Here is a 20,468-nt window from a genome sequence, read left to right on the forward strand (position 1 = left end):
AACCCAATTGTACTACATTCAACAAGATATCATTTTTAGAGGTTTTCACAGTGAAACAGTGTAAAAGTGGAGGTCCTTATTACTTCATTGCAGTTGATTTAAATTGCTGCAGCCTGTAGATTGCTGCATTATTTCATATACTTGTGGACTCCTGAAGTTGTTGAGAGTTTCGGTTGAATGATCACACACTACATGTCAGCCATAACTGGAGACATCATGATATTCAGCCTCATGTTACCAGGTGTATAATGTTATCTGTGTATGGTTACTCAGATGTCTTGTCTTATTCCTAAGACTCATTTGTGGTTCGTCTTTCACCACAAACTACTGGAAAGCCCTTAGAATAATACAGGCAGGAGGATTGATGACAGCGCTCTTCCCAAAATACTCAGGCCTTAATATCACTATTACAACAGCTAGTCAATTCAACTCTAAAAAGGTAGTGTTCCTTACTGGTTTCTGATCCCGAGTCAGACTGTGTTTTTATGACTTGGAGGTGCCAGTGTTAGACTGGAGTGGACAAGTCAAAAATCACACAGCACCAGGTTATAGACCAACAGGTTTATTTGGAAGCACTAGCTTTCAGAACACTGCTCCGAAACACAACCACCTGGTGAAGGAGCGACGCTTCGAAAGCTAGTACTTCTAAATAAACCTGTTGGTCTATAAGCTGGTGTTGTGGGATTTTTAACGTTGTGTTTTTAGTGAGACAGATAATTCATGTGACAATGGAAATCTGTAAACTTTAATTGGACATCATCTGCATATCATTTGTGATTAAAATCACACTTTTTGTTAAAAGGTGGTTTCATTGTGTGGAGATTTTTTAAGCTGTTAATGTTCATGAATAATGTTAACAATTGTCAAATTTATTCATAATACACATGGGACAAATATTATTCAGTTGACTGTATATTGCATATATCTACAAAATTGTGTAGTAGAAATGTGATTGAGAATTAATGAGTTTTAAGTATGTACAGTGTTTATTAGCAGATATTATTCAAACTACCACTTAGTAGAAATTCAGCACAAATGCACGATAAGCAAAACTTCATTCTCTGAATACAAATGAACGAATCAAAATGGAAATAAACTTAGTTTTAATCATTGTCCCTGTGCAATTTGCTTTGTGAGTTCCCAGGTTTCTTAATATATAAAATATGTACCTTTGTAGCAGATCTGACTAGATACTTACCAAGTAGTAGATGTGAGAGGGTTGAAGATTTGAAAGTAAGCTTTAGTTTTGCTGTTTGTTGATTTACCTTGGGGATTGGTGCTGTGAATGTTCTGACCTTGTGTTCTGAAGCATTGGCTGGTTCAGGTCACTGGGATTCGCTTGGGTAGAGAAACAGCGTCTGGAGTGTTTCTAATTGTTACACTGTGTGGGGGATTAATTTAGTTTATCCTGAGTGTTGGCTGGTACAAAAACAAGATTTTTACCTTATTGCTTTTTGTGATTTCATATTGTACTTCTGGACGTGTGAATGTATTTGTTACGCCAATTCCCCTGTCAGCGCTGAGATCACCATCTCGTGACACATTTGTTTCTGATTAATTTCTTCTGACTTTTGCTATGACTCTCCAAGTATTTGGGACTTTCCATAGTTCCTTCAGGTTGCATAGTTTCACGGTGAATGAAAGGAGCTTTTTGCTGATTTCACAACTTTTGTAAAAACCTGTTGATCCCAGCCATGGTTGCAATGGATAGGCAGTCCCCTTGGAATACAGCATGACTGGGAGAATGATCAGAGAGTCTACTCTGAGCCACCAAAAATTATGGACATTAGAATTGAATCTTGTTTTATAACACTAAAGATAAATCACGGTGGGTGGAGCAATTATTCTTGGCCTAGTAATTCAGAGCTCTCAACTCATGAAAAATTAATCGATTTAATTAGATAAAGTCCTTTAGTGAAGGAAATCAGCCGGGCCTTCCGATCCAAAACAGTCGATTGACTTTTAATTGCCATCTATAATGAATTAGCAAACCACAAACTCTTATGAAAAACGTGAGTTAATGGGGTGGGATGGTGAATTTAGTGTTTGCTTGTGCCAGTGTAAGCCAGTTTATAGTGGGTGCTAGGATGTTATAACTGTGGCCTCCCCTGCTGGTGCCTGCAGCCAGATAAGAGCATGGTTACTGGTAAAAAATGAGGTCTGCAGATGCTGGAGATCACAGCTGCAAATGTGTTGCTGGTCAAAGCACAGCAGGTTAGGCAATAGAGAATTCGACGTTTCGAGCATAAGCCCTTCATCAGGAATAAGAGAGAGAGCCAAGCAGGCTGAGATAAAAGGTAGGGAGGAGGGACTAGGGGGAGGGGCGATGGAGGTGGGATAGGTGGAAGGAGGTCAAGGTGAGGGTGATAGGCCGGAGTGGGGTGGGGGCGGAGAGGTCAGGAAGAGGATTGCAGGTTAGGAGGGCGGTGCTGAGTTGAGGGAACCGACTGAGACAAGGTGGGGGGAGGGGAAATGAGGAAGCTGGAGAAATCTGAATTCATACCTTTTATAGAGAATTCGACGTTTCGTCTGAGATGCTGCCTAACCTGCTGTGCTTTGACCAGCAACACATTTGCAGCATGGTTACTGGTGCCTGGTTTCAACAGGCTCTGATCAGCAGGAAGCACAAACCTGGGTGCAGCCCTTCTTTCAATCAGAGGCAGTGTGCCTATTGTACGTGGCTCCTTTCACACCAATTGTCGGATCTATTCACTCTGTTCCTCATAGAGTCTATAGCAGATCACAATTTGATGGAGTTATCAATAATGGCACTAAAGTAACTGTACACTTTTGTACTCCAATTTCAGATCTTATCCACTCTCGTCAAAGGAATTTCAAAGCCAGTGACCTGCAAAATTCGAATTTTGCCGTCTGTAAGCAACTCGGTGTTTTCTCCTCCTCTTCTTCCTAAAGTAACTTGCACATTCATAATCTGTTTTTATTGCTTTTGCAACTAATGGAAAAGCTGCAGTCATGTGGTCATTACTGGTCTGGGGTGCCAAAGAACTGAACTTGCGACCCAGAGGAAGTAAATTAAAATCCAACCGTTCAGTTGAAATTTGAATTGAAAATAAGTAAATAAAAATGCTGGAAGGAGTAAAAATGAGGGCAAAGGTTTTGAATTTTTTTAAAAAACCCAAATACTTCATTAATATTCTTTGACACACATCAGTGTGGTTGACTCTGAGCTTCCTTCTGAAGTAGCTGAGCAAATTCTCAACTGCATTGATTCAGGAAGATGGTTGAACACTCTATCTTCAAAAGCAGTGACAGATCAGTGATGAACATTAATCATACCAGTGGGGCTTACAGCCCAAGAATGACAAAATTAAAGCCTTCCACTCGAGTTCAGCCTTGTATCTGTCAGAAACTGCTCAAGTGCTTTAAAGTGCAGTGATCTCTTCCTTGTTTACAATCACAAATAACAACCTTGGCTGATTTTCTGCATGAAGTTTAATTATTTGAGAGTATGTCAGCTAATTGCTATGAAAAGGAGACTTGGTTTACCTTCCCCTGACAGTGTTGCATTCCGGCTGCTTGTTTCTAAGGGAGGCCTCATCGAAATCTCCTCTCCAAAATGAGGAACTCTCTGGTTTTGTACAAAAACAAACTAGGCAGAGTAGCAATCCAGTTGCAAATCCTCAGAAAATCTGGCTCAACTTTAATTTGAAACCCAAAAAAGCTGCTTTTGGTTTAGAGAAGATTGTAGAATCACTAGTGTGAAAGCAGGCCATTTAACCCATCAAGTCCCCATGCCACCTCGACCTACCCTGCTACCCAGTCCCTGTAACCCTGCCTTTCCCACGGCACATCTGTGGATATTATTGGCAATTTAACATGGCCAATCCACATCTTTGTATATGCTTTGCTAGTATCTCTAACTGTGAATCGCCTGCATTTCCGCTGAAAGATGCTTTTCACTCTGCTACTGTAACCATGAAGGAACTACCAGTATGACCATCATTTAATGTTCATATAATAATTACCTCTATAAATGTGATATCCACATTTTCTTTAGATACACCAGAAAGAAAATTAAGAATAAACTCAGCAGCATATAGTCAAGATTGGTGCTGGGAAAGTACAGCAGCTCAGGCAGCATCCGAAGAGCAGGAAAATCGACGTTTCAGGCAAAAGCCCCTCATCAGGAAGAAGGGCTTTTGCCTGAAATCTCACTTTTCTTGCTCCTCGGATGCTGCCTGACCTGCTGTACGTTTTCAGCACCAATCTTGACTCTGATCTCCAGCATCTGCAGTACCTCAGCAGCATACAGTCCCAGCGATTGTTTGATCAGAGCTTCTCCCTTAGCTACCATTTCCGAACCAACTGCTGAATATTTCTAATCAATAAACGTCATAATTCTTCTTCGGAAACACCCTCGAGGCCTATGAGTATACTGTAAAAGGAGCTCTCTTCAACCACCTCCCACTACTAGCTCAGTAATCCTGCTAAACAATGTCAGAAGAGCCGTATTGGTCTCGAAATTGTAGAATATATGCTCTAGACTTGCTGAGTTTCTCCAGCACTTTTGATTTTATTTCAAACCCAATGGCAGCAGCAGATATTCAATCAAAGGTCACCAAACAATGCTGTTTACAATTCTGTGGTCATTGGGTTGACATTTAAAAGGCATATTAATGGTGACACTCACAATTTAAAGTGTCATTCGTCAAATTAAGAAGCAGAATATAAAACAGATGTTTAGCCCTCAATCTCATGATTCTTTAATTTTGTTTTGCAGCTAGAGGACACCATTAACCTTGTGAAACGTATTGAAAGAACAGGGGTTGCAGCTGTGGCAGTGCATGGAAGGTAAAAGCGAACTCTAGATATTCTGCTATGGTTGCTGGTTTCGTGAATAAACTAAGTTATAGGAATGTTTATTGAGTGAAATGGATTGAGCACCTGAGAAGTTTGAGGAGATGGCTTGTGTTATTGTCCAGTTACTTTCAGAACTAGTATTTAGTTCATTTCAGATTGGAATTCTGCAGCTTTCAGTGAGGTGACTAATTAGCATGTGTTAACAATGCACTTTAATACCACTTCACCTCCCTCCACATTCATAAGTAAGAAGACCGAATTAGCAAAATACAAAAGTATGAAGCTGGTGTGGCAGAGGGTCCTCTGATAATATAGAGGCCTTTCCTCAATATCCAGCTATCAGCTTGATTTACTTGCAGCTCTGAGGTACTTGATCATGAACTCCACTCCAGGACTTGAGCGCATAATTTGGACTGGCAGTTCATTTTCACGTTGAGGGAGTGCTGCAATTGGAATATGTTGCCTTATGGTTGAAACTGTAAACGGAAGTCCTTTTGGTGTTTGATCAGGTGGACATTAGAGAGCCATCATCATCAAATTTAGCATTTTAATCTTTCTTGGCTCATGTAAGAAACACATAAAATAAAGGTTGAATTGAAGAGGTTGCACATTGCTTCAGCTTTAGTATTTTACCTCAGTATTTGAACTATCCACACGAATTATAAGTTCCTTTCTGCATTCTGCTTACATTATTCTTTGTGCGAAGACACTGCAAATCTTGACTACTGTCTGCGTTAGCAACCTTTGTTTTACATATTTGACAACTTTATGCTAATTTAACTGTGATTCATGAGCCAATTAAATTGTTTCCCTACTTGCCTGGACAAAACCCCGATAATTGAGAGCACTGCTTATCAGTAGTTGGCATGTCGAAGACCTTTAATTGGAACTGTTCGCTGGCACAAGCTGGTCACGTTACTTTCAAACTGTTGTCTAGACAACAGCATTAATGCCTAGGCTGACATCGTGTCATAACACATGAGTAATGGTTACTGATCCTTGGTAAGGACTCAAGCAGGCAGTATTGCTGTTCTGTTGGAGGTAATGCCTCGGTCATAGATTATGCTGTTGTGTTAGTGGTGCAGGGTGCCCTCACTTCAAGTTCCTGAAAATTATGACTTTAGTCATGACTCAAGTGAAGCATTGATTTCCACAGCAATCAGTGTTAAAGATGGAGGTAGTTCCTTAATGTCTTCCTTAGAAGGAATAAAATGGGAAATGTTTAATTTTTATCCTAAGTTGAAATACAGTAATAACTGTACTCTAAATTTAAACACACGCAACTTCCAATCCCTCCTGTAGTTGGACCCTCAGAGAATGCAGCCCGGGGGCTACTGCTCAGGGTCTGCACCAAAGGAGTGAAAGTCATTGCTCGCTGAGGAGGTCTGGCCACCTGCTGAGGCAGTCGCTTGTCCCTCGCTGCACTGTGACTCAAACATGGCCGTGCAGCAACCCTCCTTACTGCTACTGCTAGAGTCATCACTTCATGGGGCTGTCCTCCCTGGCTGGCTGCAGATCTCTCACTCTTTTCCTCATGTTCTTTCTCTTGCTCTTGCGTGCTCTCTCTCTTTCTCTCCCTTGCTATCACTTTTTCTGTCCCTTGCTCGCCTTCTCTCACTCTCACTCTTTCTCTTGCTTGCTCTCACTCTTTCCCATGTTCTCACTCTTCCTCTTCCTCACTCTTTCTCATGCTCTTTTGTTCGCTCTCTTTTTCTCTCTCTCTCTCTCTAAATCTCTCACACTCATGCCCTTTCTGTGTCTTACACACTCTGATATGAGCCTGCAATGTGGGGTTCCTGCACAGGATCATTGGGGTGATGGCAGCAGGTGTAGGCATAAATAATAGAAATAGGAATGCTAAAGGTTTCCAGTCCTGATATAGTAACTCCACTCAACGGGGCAGTGTTAAATGAAGTCTCTCCAACATGTGTTACTGCATGCTACTGTCTGAAGTCCAAGTTGCTGTGGCATCATATACGTTTTACATAGGAGTTGTAGTCTGGAGTTACCAATCGTGATGATGGAGGCTTCAACTTTCTTCCCATCACATTTGTTGCAGTACGAAAGCACTCACCTTGCCATCCATTCATGAGGTTGGCCTTGGAATTCTGATTCCCAAGAGGCTTTGCTGTCTGTTACACCACAGAACAAGGCTTACTGGCTTGCATCTGCATGCATCGACTGGAACAGACCATTTGTGTAGTTACTCTGACATGTTTCTCGAAAATGGTAATGAATTAAAAAGTTCAAGTGAATGCAAATAATTAAAAGGCAATAGAAAGGGGATCAAGATCTTTTCAAAGATTGTAAAAATTCAAAAGGCATATCAGCTTCTTATCAGTCCCTAGCCCAGGTTAAACAGGGGGACTGGGCTGTCAATTGACAATCTAAGTTGAATGCTGAAAATGTGTTGCTGGAAAAGCGCAGCAGGTCAGGCAGCATCCAAGGAGCAGGAGATTCGACGTTTCGGGCATAAGCCCTTCTTCAGGAACGTCGAATCTCATGTTCCTTGGATGCTGCCTGACCTGCTGCGCTTTTCCAGCAACACATTTTCAGCTCTGATCTCCAGCATCTGCAGTCCTCACTTTCTCCTCGAACAATCTAAGTTGAATGGCAAGGAAAGGCACATTTTGCAGGTGGGTGACAGAGCAGGTGAGCGATTCTGAGCTCTTTGTTTCATGGTTGTCGAAGTGACGTTGGTGATACTTTGGGGGAAGTTCTGAAGAGTTTGCCCCATTTGCCATTCCATAGCACTAACCCAGAGAGACCGTGTTGGAGCTAGGTTTCAGCTCATGTCTAACCAGTGCCACCCCTGGATGGAAGAAGGTATTGCTGCCCTTTGTAACAGTTTGCATAACTGAGTCTGGTTCAGTGCTGACCTGGAGCTATTAAAGCAGACTTCCCGCACACATTACTCAGACAGAAGGCCTTCTTTGTAGATCTGGTTTGTGAGATTGCAATCAATTGGAATATAGTGTGTTTGGCATTCCTGGGGCTTCACAAAGGAACCGTGACTGAGGCACTTTGTACCAACCATCCAATGTTTAAATCAAAACATTGTTGTCATATTTCTTCCATCAGGTTTGTTGGGACAGTCTCAGTTTGGTTAGAGCTTTCACATGATGCTGCTAACTTTGAAAATTTGTGATGGTAGGTGATTCTGTGACATTCACCACTCTCTTATTGATGATAAATTGGTATAAGTGAAGTGCGGAGATTACAATTGGCTCCACTTCAAAACCAGTCAGAGAGATGTACAGCATAGAAACAGACCTTTGGTCCAATTCGTCCATGCCAACCTGATATCCTAAACTAATCAGTTACGTTTGCTTGTGTTTGGTCCATATTCCTCCAAACCTTTCCTATTCATGTACCCATCAGATGCCTTTTAAATGATGTAATTGTACTAGCCTCCACCACTTCCTCTGACAGCTCATTCCATGCACGTACCACCCTCTGTATGAAAACATTGCCCCTTAGGTCTCTTTTATATCTTTCCCCTCTCACCCTAAACCTATGCCTTCTAGTTCTGGACTCTCCCACCCACAAGTAACAGACCTTGTCTATTTATCGTATCCGTGCCCCTAATGATTTTATAAACCTCTGTAAGGTCACCCCTCAGCCTTCCATGCTCCAGGGAAATCAGCCCCAGCTTATAGAACATAGAACATTACAGCGCAGTACAGGCCCTTTGGCCCTCGATGTTGCACCGCCCTGTCATACTAATCTGAAGCCCAACCCACCTACACTATTCCATGTATGTCCGTATGCCTGTCCAATGACGACTTAGATACACTTAAACTTGGGGAATCTACTACTATTGCAGGCAAAGCATCCCATACCTTTACTACTCTCTGAGCTTATTCAGCCTCTCCCTATAGCTCAAATACTGCAACCCTGGCAACATCCTTGTAAATCTTTTCTGAATCCAAGTTTCACAACGTCTTTCTTCTCCCCCCCCCCCCCCGCCCCCACCGTCCCCCTGCTCCCTTCCCCCCGCGTCCCCCTGCTCCCTTCCCCCGCTCCCTTCCCCCCACGTCCCCCTGCTCCCTTCCCCGCACCCGTTCCCCTGCTCCCTTCCCCCCCGTCCCCCTGCTCCCTTCCCCCCGCGTCCCCCTGCTCCCTTCCCCCGCTCCCTTCCCCCCACGTCCCCCTGCTCCCTTCCCCCCACCCGTTCCCCTGCTCCCTTCCCCCCCGTCCCCCTGCTCCCTTCCCCACCCGTCCCCCTGCTCCCTTCCCCCCGTCCCCCTGCTCCCTTCCCCCTCCCCCCCTCCCCCTCCCCCGTCCCCCTGCTCCCTTCCCCCCCGTCCCCCTGCTCCCTTCCCCCCCGTCCCCCTGCTCCCTTCCCCCCCGTCCCCCTGCTCCCTTCCCCACCCGTCCCCCTGCTCCCTTCCCCACCCGTCCCCCTGCTCCCTTCCCCCCCGTGCCCCTGCTCCCTTCCCCCCTGTCCTTGTGCTCCCTTCCCCCCTCCCCCTGCTCCCTTCCCCCCCCCTGCTCACTTCCCCCCCCCCTGCTCACTTCCCCCCCCCCCCGCTCACTTCCCCCCCCCCTGCTCACTTCCCCCCCCCCCCGCTCACTTCCCCCCCCCCCCGCTCACTTCCCCCCCCCCCCCCCCGCTCACTTCCCCCCCCCCCCGCTCACTTCCCCCCTGTCCTTGTGCTCCCTTCCCCCGTCCACCTGCTCCCTTCCCCCGTCCACCTGCTCCCTTCCCCTCCCGTCCTTGTGCTCCCTTCCCCTCCCGTCCTTGTGCTCCCTTTCCCCCGTCCCCCTGCTCCCTTGCCTCTGTCCTTGTGTTCCCTTCCCTCGTCCCCCGCTCCCTTTCCCCTGTCCTTGTACTCCCTTCCCCCATCCTTGTGCTCCCTTTTCCCCTGTCCCCCTGCTTCCTTCCCTCTGTCCTGTGTTCCCTTCCCTCGTCCCCCTGCTCCCTTCCCTCCCGTCCTGGTGCTGCCTTCGCCCGGTCGTGGCGCTGTCTTCCCCCGTCCTATATCACCCATACCCCAAGAACAAATTAAATAGACATCTCCCCCTGGATCACAGAGGGACAGGGGGGGAATTAATAAAAGTTTTTATACCCCTAAAAGGTAAAAATGGGCTGAATAGGGAAAAAGTATTCTCCCCCCCCCCCATCCTGGCGCTGCCTTTTCCTCCGTCCCCCTGCTCCCTTCTCCCTGTCCTTGTGCTCCCTTCCCCCATCCCCCGATCCCTTCCCTCTGTCCTTGTGCTCCCTTCCCCTGTCCCCCTGCTCCCTTCCCCTATCGTTATGCTCCCTTCCCCCTGAACTGGCACTGTTTCTACCTCCCCTCCCATCCTGGCGCTGCCTCCCCCCCCGTCCTGGCACTGCCTTCCACCTGTCCTGGTGCTCCCTTACCCCATACTCCTGCTCCCTTCTCCCCATGACTTGGTGCTGCCTTCCCCCGTCCTTGTCCGTTACTTTGAACGTTTATTCACTTCTCATTTAACCACTAATTTACTCTCTTTAATTACTCTTTATTGAAAAGCATTCCATCCTGCAGAAAAACTGGATAAAACAATATCTCTTGACCTCACTACATCCACTATTCATTGGCTTGTCTGTAACCTGCCAAATAATAGAAATAGTTTTACCCTAGTCAGCCCATTTTTACCCTTTAGGGGTATAAAAACTTTTATTAAATCCCCCTCCTGTCCCTTTGTGATTCAGTGGGAGATGCCTATTTAATTTGTTCTTGGTGTATGGGTGATATATGCAGTCCAAATTTATATATCGTTACTTGTTGAGCTGAGGAGCTGGGTTTTCTTAAGCCTGTGTGATCTTTATAGTGTTGGCTTGCAGGTGAGAAGGGAACTTTGGTCAATGGTTAAGTTAGAATGATCTGGAATTGGGAGGAGAGCTTGGAGGTACAGTTCAAATGATGTGTTTTGCAATGTTTCGCCCTGACCCTTCTAGCTATGCTTTCACTTTGCTGCTGTATTCTACAAAAAGTATCAACTTGGTCAGTTGTAAATGATGAGTAGAATTTGTCGTCTGCCCACCATCACATCACAGTGTAACTTTGAGTACCCCGATAGCTCAATGGTAAAGCTGCTTACTGCATCACCGCAGTGAGTAATAAACCTTAACTAGCATTAAATGTCTTTAATGTTAAAAAAAAAGCTGCAAGGCACTTCACAGGATTGTTACCAAACACAATTTGACACAGGGCCACATGGGAGATGTTAGGACAGATGGTCACAGGTCTGAGGGAACTTTCAAAGAAGGCTTTGAAGCATTCTAGTGCTTTAGGGCCTAGGCATCTGAAGACATCATCAATGATTGAATATTGAAAATTGGAAATGTACAAGAGGCCAGAATGAGTGTGACAGAGAAGCATACCTAACGCCTTCTTCACTATCCTATCTACCCGTGACTCTACTTTCAAGGAACAATGAACCTGCACTCCAAGGTCTCTTTGTTCAGCTGCACTCCCTAGGACCTTACTATTATGTGTATAAGTCCTGCTAAGATTTGCTTTTCCAAAATGGAGCACCTCACATTTATCTACATTAAACTCCATCTTATCAGAGGTTACAGAAAAGGAATTTGCAAGGATAGTGGCCCCAGTTGCTTGAGGTGTTTGTAACATTGAATGTTGAAACACTTTGCTCATCTGTAACTATCGCGTACTATCTCAAAATATCCTTTCCACAGGAGAAAAGAAGAGAGACCACAACATCCTGTGCACTGCGATGTAATTAAAGCCATCTCTGAAGCTGTGTCCATCCCTGTGATAGCAAAGTAAGTAAAATAAACCAGTCCATTAATGCACAAAGGTAGATCCACAGGCATTTTAGGACTATTTATAGTTTGCAAGAACCAGCCTTTTACATGCCATCCAAAAGAAAAGTAGTTTGGGTATTTTTTTTTGATTGGACAATATTTGCTAAATAGTTCTCAGTGTGCAAAGAATTACACTGACAATCAATTTAAGATTGCTTATTGAGTTTATAACGCATTGCATTTGCATGTACTGGAAGCTATATATTGTAGCACAGCCTTCGTCTTTACACACAGTAAGAGCATGTACACACACACACTGCACCTGTTTTTACTTCATAAAATAGGTGACAGCAATTCTGAGTAATTTCACGTTATGATACTTAACAGATCAGAGTCAACCTTTTCGATTTTATTTTAAAAGGGATGGCAGTTGACTGCCAGTCATCGTTAACTGGTGCATTCACTATGAAATTTCCATTTCCAATCAAAGTTCAGTTGCCAGCCAATCAGCACTCTCCTCTCATACAGTATGAGTGTTGCTTTCCCTTTGGTAATACTTGATTATCCTAATGAATACTGGATGAAAAGATGTAACAAATGTTTTCCACAGGTCAAAGGCCAGAAATCCCACAGCGAGGACCTAGCCTGCTATCCACATCAGCAAAACATTAGTCAAGGGTCTGATGAAATGCTCCACACTGACCTGAATGAGCATAGCTCTAGCACTGCTTAAGCTTAATTCTATCCAGAAAACCGTGTTTAACTGGAACTACATCCATAAACGTTCACTCCCTCCACTACTGACGCACAATCACAGCAGTGTGTCCCACTTCCATGATGCACTGCAGAAATTCATCAAGGCTCCTGAGGCAGCACCTTCCAACCCACAAACGCTACCATCTAGAAGGACGGGGCAGCAGATACATGTTAACACTGCCATCTGCAAGTTCCCCTCCAAGCCAAACACCACCCTGACTAGGAAACGACAGCAATAGTGGATTTAGTGGTCAAAGTGGCTTTTGACCCACTTATTCTCTTGCTGTAAGTGGGTCTAAGTCCTCTCCACCAAGTGGACTACATCGGTCAAGAAAGCAGCACTACACCACTTTATTAAGGGTGACTAAGGATGGGCAATAAATACTGGTCCAACCAATGACACCCACACCCCATGAATGATTTTTTTTAATGGTCTTCTCAGCAATACTCAAATTCAGTACCAGTGAATGACCTTGTTTTTCAATAAATGTTTTGGGAATCAGTAGATGAGCTATTTTACTGTTTACTAATTATTGTTTGTAACTTGTTAAATTGAAACAAAAAAATCTTTTTCTGTTTTGGTTGATAAATCACAAGATGGCTGATTTCAGCCCAACACTTTCCAAGGCCGAAAATCTATATTTCAACATCACAAGTTTTCAGCCAATATGGTAACATTGAATCCAGAAAAGACGTGGGTGAATTGGTTATCATAAAGCAAATATTGTCCATTATACTACAGCATCATCAAGTGCTGTGCAACGCGGCAATATTGGCAAACACAAAATCTGTATCCATTGCCAAATTTCAGCTAATTTGAGGGAATCGGTAGCTGAGAGGTCAATGCTAACAGCTGAAAATGTGTTGCTGAAAAAGCGTAGCAGGTCAGGCAGCATCCAAGGAGTAAAAAATGAGGTCTGCAGATGCTGGAGATCACAGCTGCAAATGTGTTGCTGGTCAAAGCACAGCAGGTTAGGCAGCATCTCAGGAATAGAGAATTCGACGTTTCGAGCATAAGCCCTTCATCAGGAACCTAGGTCAATGCAAACACACTTGTCAATAAGCCCCAGCAATCTCTCATCATAACAACCTATTGAAGACAGCTTTGCATGTATCTTAGCAGGATTTGATGTTAATTGTTTTAGTGTTTTGTCTGTAGACAACTCTGTTTCTGATTTCTATTGAGACTTAGTTATGGTAAGGCAGCCAATAATTTGGTCTGGAGAAATTCATGTTTTGCTCTCATGCTCAGGTAGAAGTACTGCCGTTTTATTTAACTCTTTTTCTTAATTCCTAAATAATGGGTTTTCTTTCATCTTCTCAAGTTTAGATTCTGTTCGATGGAACAAAATAGCATTATATTGTTTCTAAAATCAGTTGCAGTTCAGAGTTAGTACTTAACAACTCCCTCTTTAACAACGTGATTATTGTTAACAGAAACAGAAGTTGCTGGAAAAACTCAGCAGGTCTGGTAAAACCTGTGAAGAGAAAGCAGAGTTAATGTTTAGGATCCAGTGATGCTTCTTCAGAATTCTCCGCAGATGCTGCCAAGCCTACTGACCTTTTCCAGCAATTTCTGTTTTTGTTTCTGATTTCTAGCATCCACAGTTCTTTGGTTTGTTATTTAATGATAACTGTTAATAAAGTACAGTATTTGTCAACTGTAACTCTTTTCCAGTTCTGTTATTCTTTGGGTGTCTATCATTATTTCTCTTTCTGTATCTAATTTACCCTGCTCCTCCATTTGTGTTCTGTTCCGATCTCAAGCCTTGAATCTCCTTGCTTACTGCTATCAGTTAACCCCTGAAGCAACTTACAGAGCAAAACATTGAGCTTAAGTGCCTTGCAGTAAAGTTTAGGCCAATTTTTGCCTCTTCATAATTAGCTTAATAAAATTCAGCATGTATATTTTCATCATTCGTTGTTTCCTAGTTCCAGTGGTTTCACAAACCCCCAGTATAAAATGAAAAAGTGTTCAGATGATTTGGTGAACGAAACAACCCTCTTTTTTAAATGTTTTTCTTCCTTTCTTTGCCTGAAAAAGTACATTTTACAGTAAGGCCACATGAAGATATTTCCTTTATGGCATTACTGCTGAAACCATAAACTTAACCTGGGTTATTTTGAACCAAGCCTCTTAGCAAGAGAGCTTAGCATTTTACTTTTGGTTTCTGCTGATTGTCAAAAATGCCAGCTTGTGCAGTGAGGGTGGAGAATTGGAAGGAGAAAAAGATGTCTTTACTTTAAAAGGGTGTCTGTCCCATTGCTGTGCAGTCTTAGAAAGTCTCAGAAATCTGAAATAACAGAAATTGCTGGGAAAACTCAGCAGGTCTGGCAGCATCTGTGTTGAGAAAACAAGAGTTAACGTTTTGGCTCCAGTGACCCCTCAGATGTGCAGGTTAGATGGATTGGCCATGTTAAATTACCCATTCTGTCCAGGAATGTGTAGTTAGGTGGATGAGCTATGGGAAATGCAGGGTTACACGGATTGGATGGGGGGGTTGGTGGTTGGGTAAGGGTGGGGTGTTATTTAGAGGGTTGATGTGGACTTGGTAGGCTGATTAGCTTACCTCCACAATGTAGGGATTTTATTCTATGACCCATCTACATAGCTAAAAGATATAGTTGAATCTTTTTGAAAGGATTGTACATGATTTGTAACATATTTGTTGTAAAAATCAGGGGGTTTGCCAGTCAGCTATTAGTGGTTTGTCCAAGGGTTAATATTATGTTATCTCAGTTCTAAAATGTTCCACTAGTCAAGTAGTCTGTTTTGTTTTGCTGTGTTTTGTGTGCTCTGTTATCACTGCAGTTGTGTTCAATTTACAATCAATTTACTGTTCACCTCAGTGGAGGATCTCAGGAGATCATCAAAGAATATTCAGGCATTGAAGAATTTCAGCGGGTCACAAATGCGTCTTCAGTCATGGTAGCTCGTGCAGCCATGTGGAACCCTTCCGTCTTCAGAAAAGATGGATTGTTACCAACGGAGACTGTTCTAAAGGAATATATAACATATGTGAGTATCTATTGTTGCCACTGCCTTGCAGTCAATTTAGCATAGTTAATGCGAACTGTTGAATAAAAGCATTAAAAATGAAAATCTGGAGAACATATACTCACAAGAGGACTCGATTTGTCTGCTTTCCATTTGTTCAATTCTAATTGTTTATAATTTAATGTTCAGTGGATCTTCTTTGAATCCAGAAACAAATAGCCAGATAGGGGGAAGACTTAAAGGGAAAGGGTAAATGGGTTTTTTTTGGCCCTTGACAAATTTATTATCTATCTCTTTTTGCCTTACTGTCTATTTAGCTTTTTGTAACTGTAAATTAAGGCAAAATTGGCCAGGATGCCATCACCAAAAAGACCTTGAGGTACAGATGCATAGTCCCTTGAAAGTGAAGTCATGGTATAGACAGAGTCGGGAAGAAGGCATTTGGTATACTTGCCTTTGTTGGTCAGTGCAGTGAGTGTGGGAGTTGGGATGTCGTGTTGCGGCTGTACAAGACATTGATTAGGCTATATTTTGAATACTGCTGGTCTCCCTGCTAAAGGAAAGATGTTGGGAAACTTGAAAGGGTTCAGAAAAGATTTACAAGGATGTTTCCAGGGTTGGAGAGTTTAAGCTATTGGGGGGAGGTTGAATAGACTTGGGGCTGTTTTCGCTGGAGCGTCAGAGACCGAGGGGTACCTTATTGAGATTTATAAAATCATGAGGGGCATGGATAGGGTGAACAGCCACGGTCTTACCCTGAGGGTAGGGGAGTCCAAAATTAGAAGGCATAGGTGTAAAGTGAGAAGGGAAAGATTTAAAAGGGACCTAAGGGCAACTTTTCACACAGTGGGTGATTCGTGTATGGAATGAACTGCCAGAGGGGGTGGTAAAGGCAAATACAATTGCAACATTTCAAAGACATCCGGATGGGTATATGAACAGAAAGGGTTTAGAGGAATATGGGCCAAATGCTGGCAAATGGGACTAGATTAATAGACAAGTTGGACTGAAGGGTTTATTTATTGCTGTACATCTCTTTGACACACTCATGCATGAAACCACCTTTTCATCCAGAAAACTTTCCAACCCATTGGCAAAGTATCAGCACTCCACAGAATAATTAAATAAACTTAAATAGAGAAAAGGTTCAGTATAATTCTCAAGGACAAAAAAAATTGTGTCTCTTATCAAAAATATCTTAAATCGTTGGTAAATGTTTTCTTAAAAGAATATCTAAATGTGAAAGTATCATATTTTATTAACTTGTTCTATTTGTACTCTTTACAAATGAATGGCCAATCACAATCCATCCATCCTTCATTCTCCCAGCATCCTTACTTCTCTTTGCCTTTCGTTAACATGAATGTTGCTTATAGAGGCCAACAGGTTGGTGAAAGTGACAGAACTCCTTAAAGAACAAAACCCATGTCCAGTTCCTCAGTGGTTTATCCCCCTTGCAGATAGGAATCCCATGTTTTAATCCAAGCCCTGTCCACAATGCAAATTAGCCTGTCCCATGGAAAGCAGCAGACACTGAATTAATAAAAAGCCATTAAAAAAGAGAAAAATTTTTGGTTCAATGATTAGGAGAACTACTCTATGCTTTATAGTTTCTGTTATATTAATTATATGAACTTTACAAGTAATTTTGTATGGTTTGAACCACACTATAAAACAGTGGATAGCGATGTTTTAGAGAAGGATGATGTTGTGTTTTCTTTGTTCTCCAGGCAATTAAATATGACAGTCATTACACAAATACTAAATACTGTCTGTGCCAAATGTTAAGAGAGAAGTTAGAATCAGCTCAAGGGAAGAAGTTGCATGCTGCACAATCGAATAAAGAGATCTGGTAAATATTTCATTAATGTTTAATTTAAGGAAAGAATATTGTATCTTATGGTGAATAAGAAGGCTTTGTACAAACAAGGAAAGTCATGTTCTCGAGAAATGACGTAGTCTACATTTGACTTGTATTTAGGAACTTTGGACCATATCCTCTAATAAATTTGCTGAACAAAAATGTATCTACCTCAGATTTAAAATTAACAACCTCTCTAGCATCCACTGGTGTTTGTGGAAGAGAGTATTAAACATTATCACTCTGTTGTTTTAAGTGTTGCCTAACATCTCTTCTGAATAGTCTGCCCTAATTTTCAGCCTATGCCCCTCATTTCTAAAGTCCCCAGACAGTGGAAATAGATTATCTTTATTTATCTGTTTTTTTTCTTGTTAATATCTTGAAAACTTCAATCAGCTCCCCCCTTAAACTTTTAAATTCTAGAGAAAACCGGCCCAATTTATATAATCCCTCCTCCCTACCTTAAACCCTGAAGTCCAGGTGTCATTCTTGTAAACCTATGTTGTACTCCCTCCAAAGCCGATATCTCCTTCCAATGTGCAGTACCCAGACCTGCTCGCATTAGTCCATGGGCTCTAACCAGGGCTTTGTATAACTTCTGCATCCTTACCCAGTCCTCTAGATATAAAGGCCAGCACTCCATAAGCTTTCTTGATTATTTGTAACTCCTGTTTCTGGAATTTTAAGGACCCACACACCTGAACTCCAATCTCCCTGGACATTCACTGTATTTAACTTCACACCATCTAGAAAGTACCCTGATCTATCATTTCTCAGTCAAAATAGTCCACTTTACATTTTCTTACTTTGAGCTCCAATTGTCCCAGTTTTGCCCATTCATCTAGTCTATCAATATTCCTTTATCATTTTATGATATCATCTACATTGTCTACAGTGCTGCCTAACTTTGTGCCATCAGCAAATTTGGATATATGACTTTTGATGCCATTATCCAAGTCCTTAATAAACAATGTGAATAATTGAGACCCTGACACACATCCTTGTGTAAATCCTGCTAATCTCAATACATACCCGTTATCTCTACTTTTTGTCATCTGCCACTCAACCAATTTCTCAGCCATTCACTAATTTGTTCTCAATTCTGTGGGCTTCTACCTGAATTAATGGAATCTTAATGTGCGACTTTGATCAAGTGCCTTCTGGAAGTCCATATAAACGACATACATAGACATTCCTCTGTCCACTATCTTAGTGACCTCTTCAAATCATTCAGTGGGGTTTGTCGGGCATGACCTACCTGTCATACATCTGTGGCTGGATCTCCATGATTAACTGGAAATGTTTGATGTGTTTAATTGCCCCATTATTGATTATAGACTCCAACAATTGCCCCACCACAGACTTAAGTCAAAGTGCATTAGGGTAATAGGACAGACTGAGGACTACCATGTCTGTAATTCCATTGTTTTCCTCTTTCACCCTTCTTAAAAATGTGAAGTAACCTGTGATTACTTACACAAGTATCTATTGTTAGTGCCTGGAACATAAGAAAAAGACATTCACCATTTCAGGTTACAGTGCTATTCAGTTTTAATTTTGTATTTCAACGCTCCTGGTCCTTACCAAGCCAGAACAGTGGGCATTCAAGACTCAGTCCCATTGCTGTGAATTCAAAGGTTCCTGAAGACCAGACCATATAAGGATGGCAAATTCATTTCCCTAAAGGGCTTTAGTGAACTAGGTTTTTTTTGTTACGACAGACAGTGCTATTTTTACGGTTGCCATTACAGACTCTAGTTTTCACTTCCAGATTTTTTATAGCACTACTTTGCTGCCAAAGTGGGATTTCAACTCATGTCCACGAAGCATAAACCTGCACCTCAAATGACATTACCACTGCTCAGAGAAGCTAAATGATTACTCTGTGTCTGTTTTCATTGAAAAAGACATCAGAATTTCCCCAGAGCTAGAGATCCAAGTAACGAGGAAAAATAAGGAATGGGATAGGAGGTGATGTACTGGAAAGATTAATGATTGGCTAACAGACAACAAGCAGACAATAGGAATAAATGGTCAATTTCTGTTTAGCAGGCTATGAGTAGCTGGGTAGCAGAAGTATCAGTACTCTGGACGGACACACACACACACACACACACACACACACACATGCGCGAGACGAAGCTAAGTGGGAATGTGTGTTACAAGGAAGATGGAAAGTGATTTCTGGAGTAATTGGACAGGCTTAGTGATTGCACAAGAGCCTGGCAGATGGAATATAATGTGGCAAGGTGTGAGGTGATCCAGTTTGATAGGAGAAGCAAACGTGCAGACTATGTTTTAAATGGTAAGAGTTTGGAAAATGTGGATTTTTTTGAGTTGATTTATTATTGTCACATACCTAAGTACAGTGAAAAGTTTTGTTTTGTATGCAGTACAGGCAGATCATGCCTTGCAAAGTGCATTAGGGTAATAGGACAGCATGAAGACTACGATGTTACAGCTGCAGGGAAGGTTCACAAAAGAGCAACATCAGCATTAAAGTTCTAAAATTTGACAGGTCCATTCAGAAGTCTAATAACAGAGAGGAAGAAGCTGCTTTTGATTCTGTTGGTACATGTATTTAAGCTGGGTGTCCTTGTCAATAATTACTGAAGGTTAACTTGCAGCTGCAGCAAGTTATTAAGAACACTAATGGAATGTCAGCCTTTATTGCAAGTGGGCTTAAGTACAAGAGTAATCACATTTTGCTTTATTTGTATAGGAGCTTGGTAAGACCATATCTGAAGAACTGGGTGCAGTTTTGGTGTCCTTGCCTCGGGGATACAAGGTTCATCAGATATGTTCCTGGGATGACATGATTGTGCTATGAAGAGAAACTGGGACCATATTATCTGGAGTTTTGAATAATGGGGAGAGATGATCAAATTGGAGGTCCAGGCTTGTGTACAATACTGGTTGCCCTTCTATAGGAACGATGTTGTTAAACTTGAGAAGGTGCAGAAAAGGTTTACAAGGATGTTGCTAGGGCTGGAGGATTTAAACTATAGGGAAGGCTGAATAGGCTGGGGCTCTTCTCCCTGGAGCTTCGAAGGCTGAGGGCTAACCATGTAGTGGTTTATAAAATCATGAGGGGCATGGACAGGGTGAATAACAAAGGTCTTTTTCCTAGGGTGGGGAAGTCCAAAACTAGAGGGCATGGATTTAAAGTGAGAAGGAAAGCATTAAAAAGGACCTGAGGTGTAACTTTTTCACACATCGTGTGTGTGGAATGAGCTGCCAGAGGAAGTGGTGGAGGCTGGTACAATTACAACATTTAAAAGGTGTCTGGATGGATA

At 42.4% G+C, this 20,468-nt stretch overlaps 1 protein-coding gene across 2 annotated transcripts in view; it reads left to right on the top strand.

Moving 5' to 3' along the window:
• Nucleotides 1–20,468, top strand: part of dus2 (dihydrouridine synthase 2) — a 109,710-nt gene that overhangs the window by 60,874 nt on the left and 28,368 nt on the right. For both annotated transcript variants that reach the window (XM_060837733.1, XM_060837734.1), the window contains exons 8-12: nt 2,808–2,873; nt 4,742–4,812; nt 11,489–11,575; nt 15,164–15,332; nt 17,042–17,163. In XM_060837733.1, coding sequence (XP_060693716.1) covers nt 2,808–2,873; nt 4,742–4,812; nt 11,489–11,575; nt 15,164–15,332; nt 17,042–17,163 — 515 coding nt within the window. The remainder of the gene's footprint in view (nt 1–2,807; nt 2,874–4,741; nt 4,813–11,488; nt 11,576–15,163; nt 15,333–17,041; nt 17,164–20,468) is intronic.

This window comes from Hemiscyllium ocellatum, chromosome 17 (genome assembly GCF_020745735.1).
Source record: "Hemiscyllium ocellatum isolate sHemOce1 chromosome 17, sHemOce1.pat.X.cur, whole genome shotgun sequence".
NCBI classification, from domain to species: Eukaryota; Metazoa; Chordata; class Chondrichthyes; order Orectolobiformes; family Hemiscylliidae; genus Hemiscyllium; species Hemiscyllium ocellatum.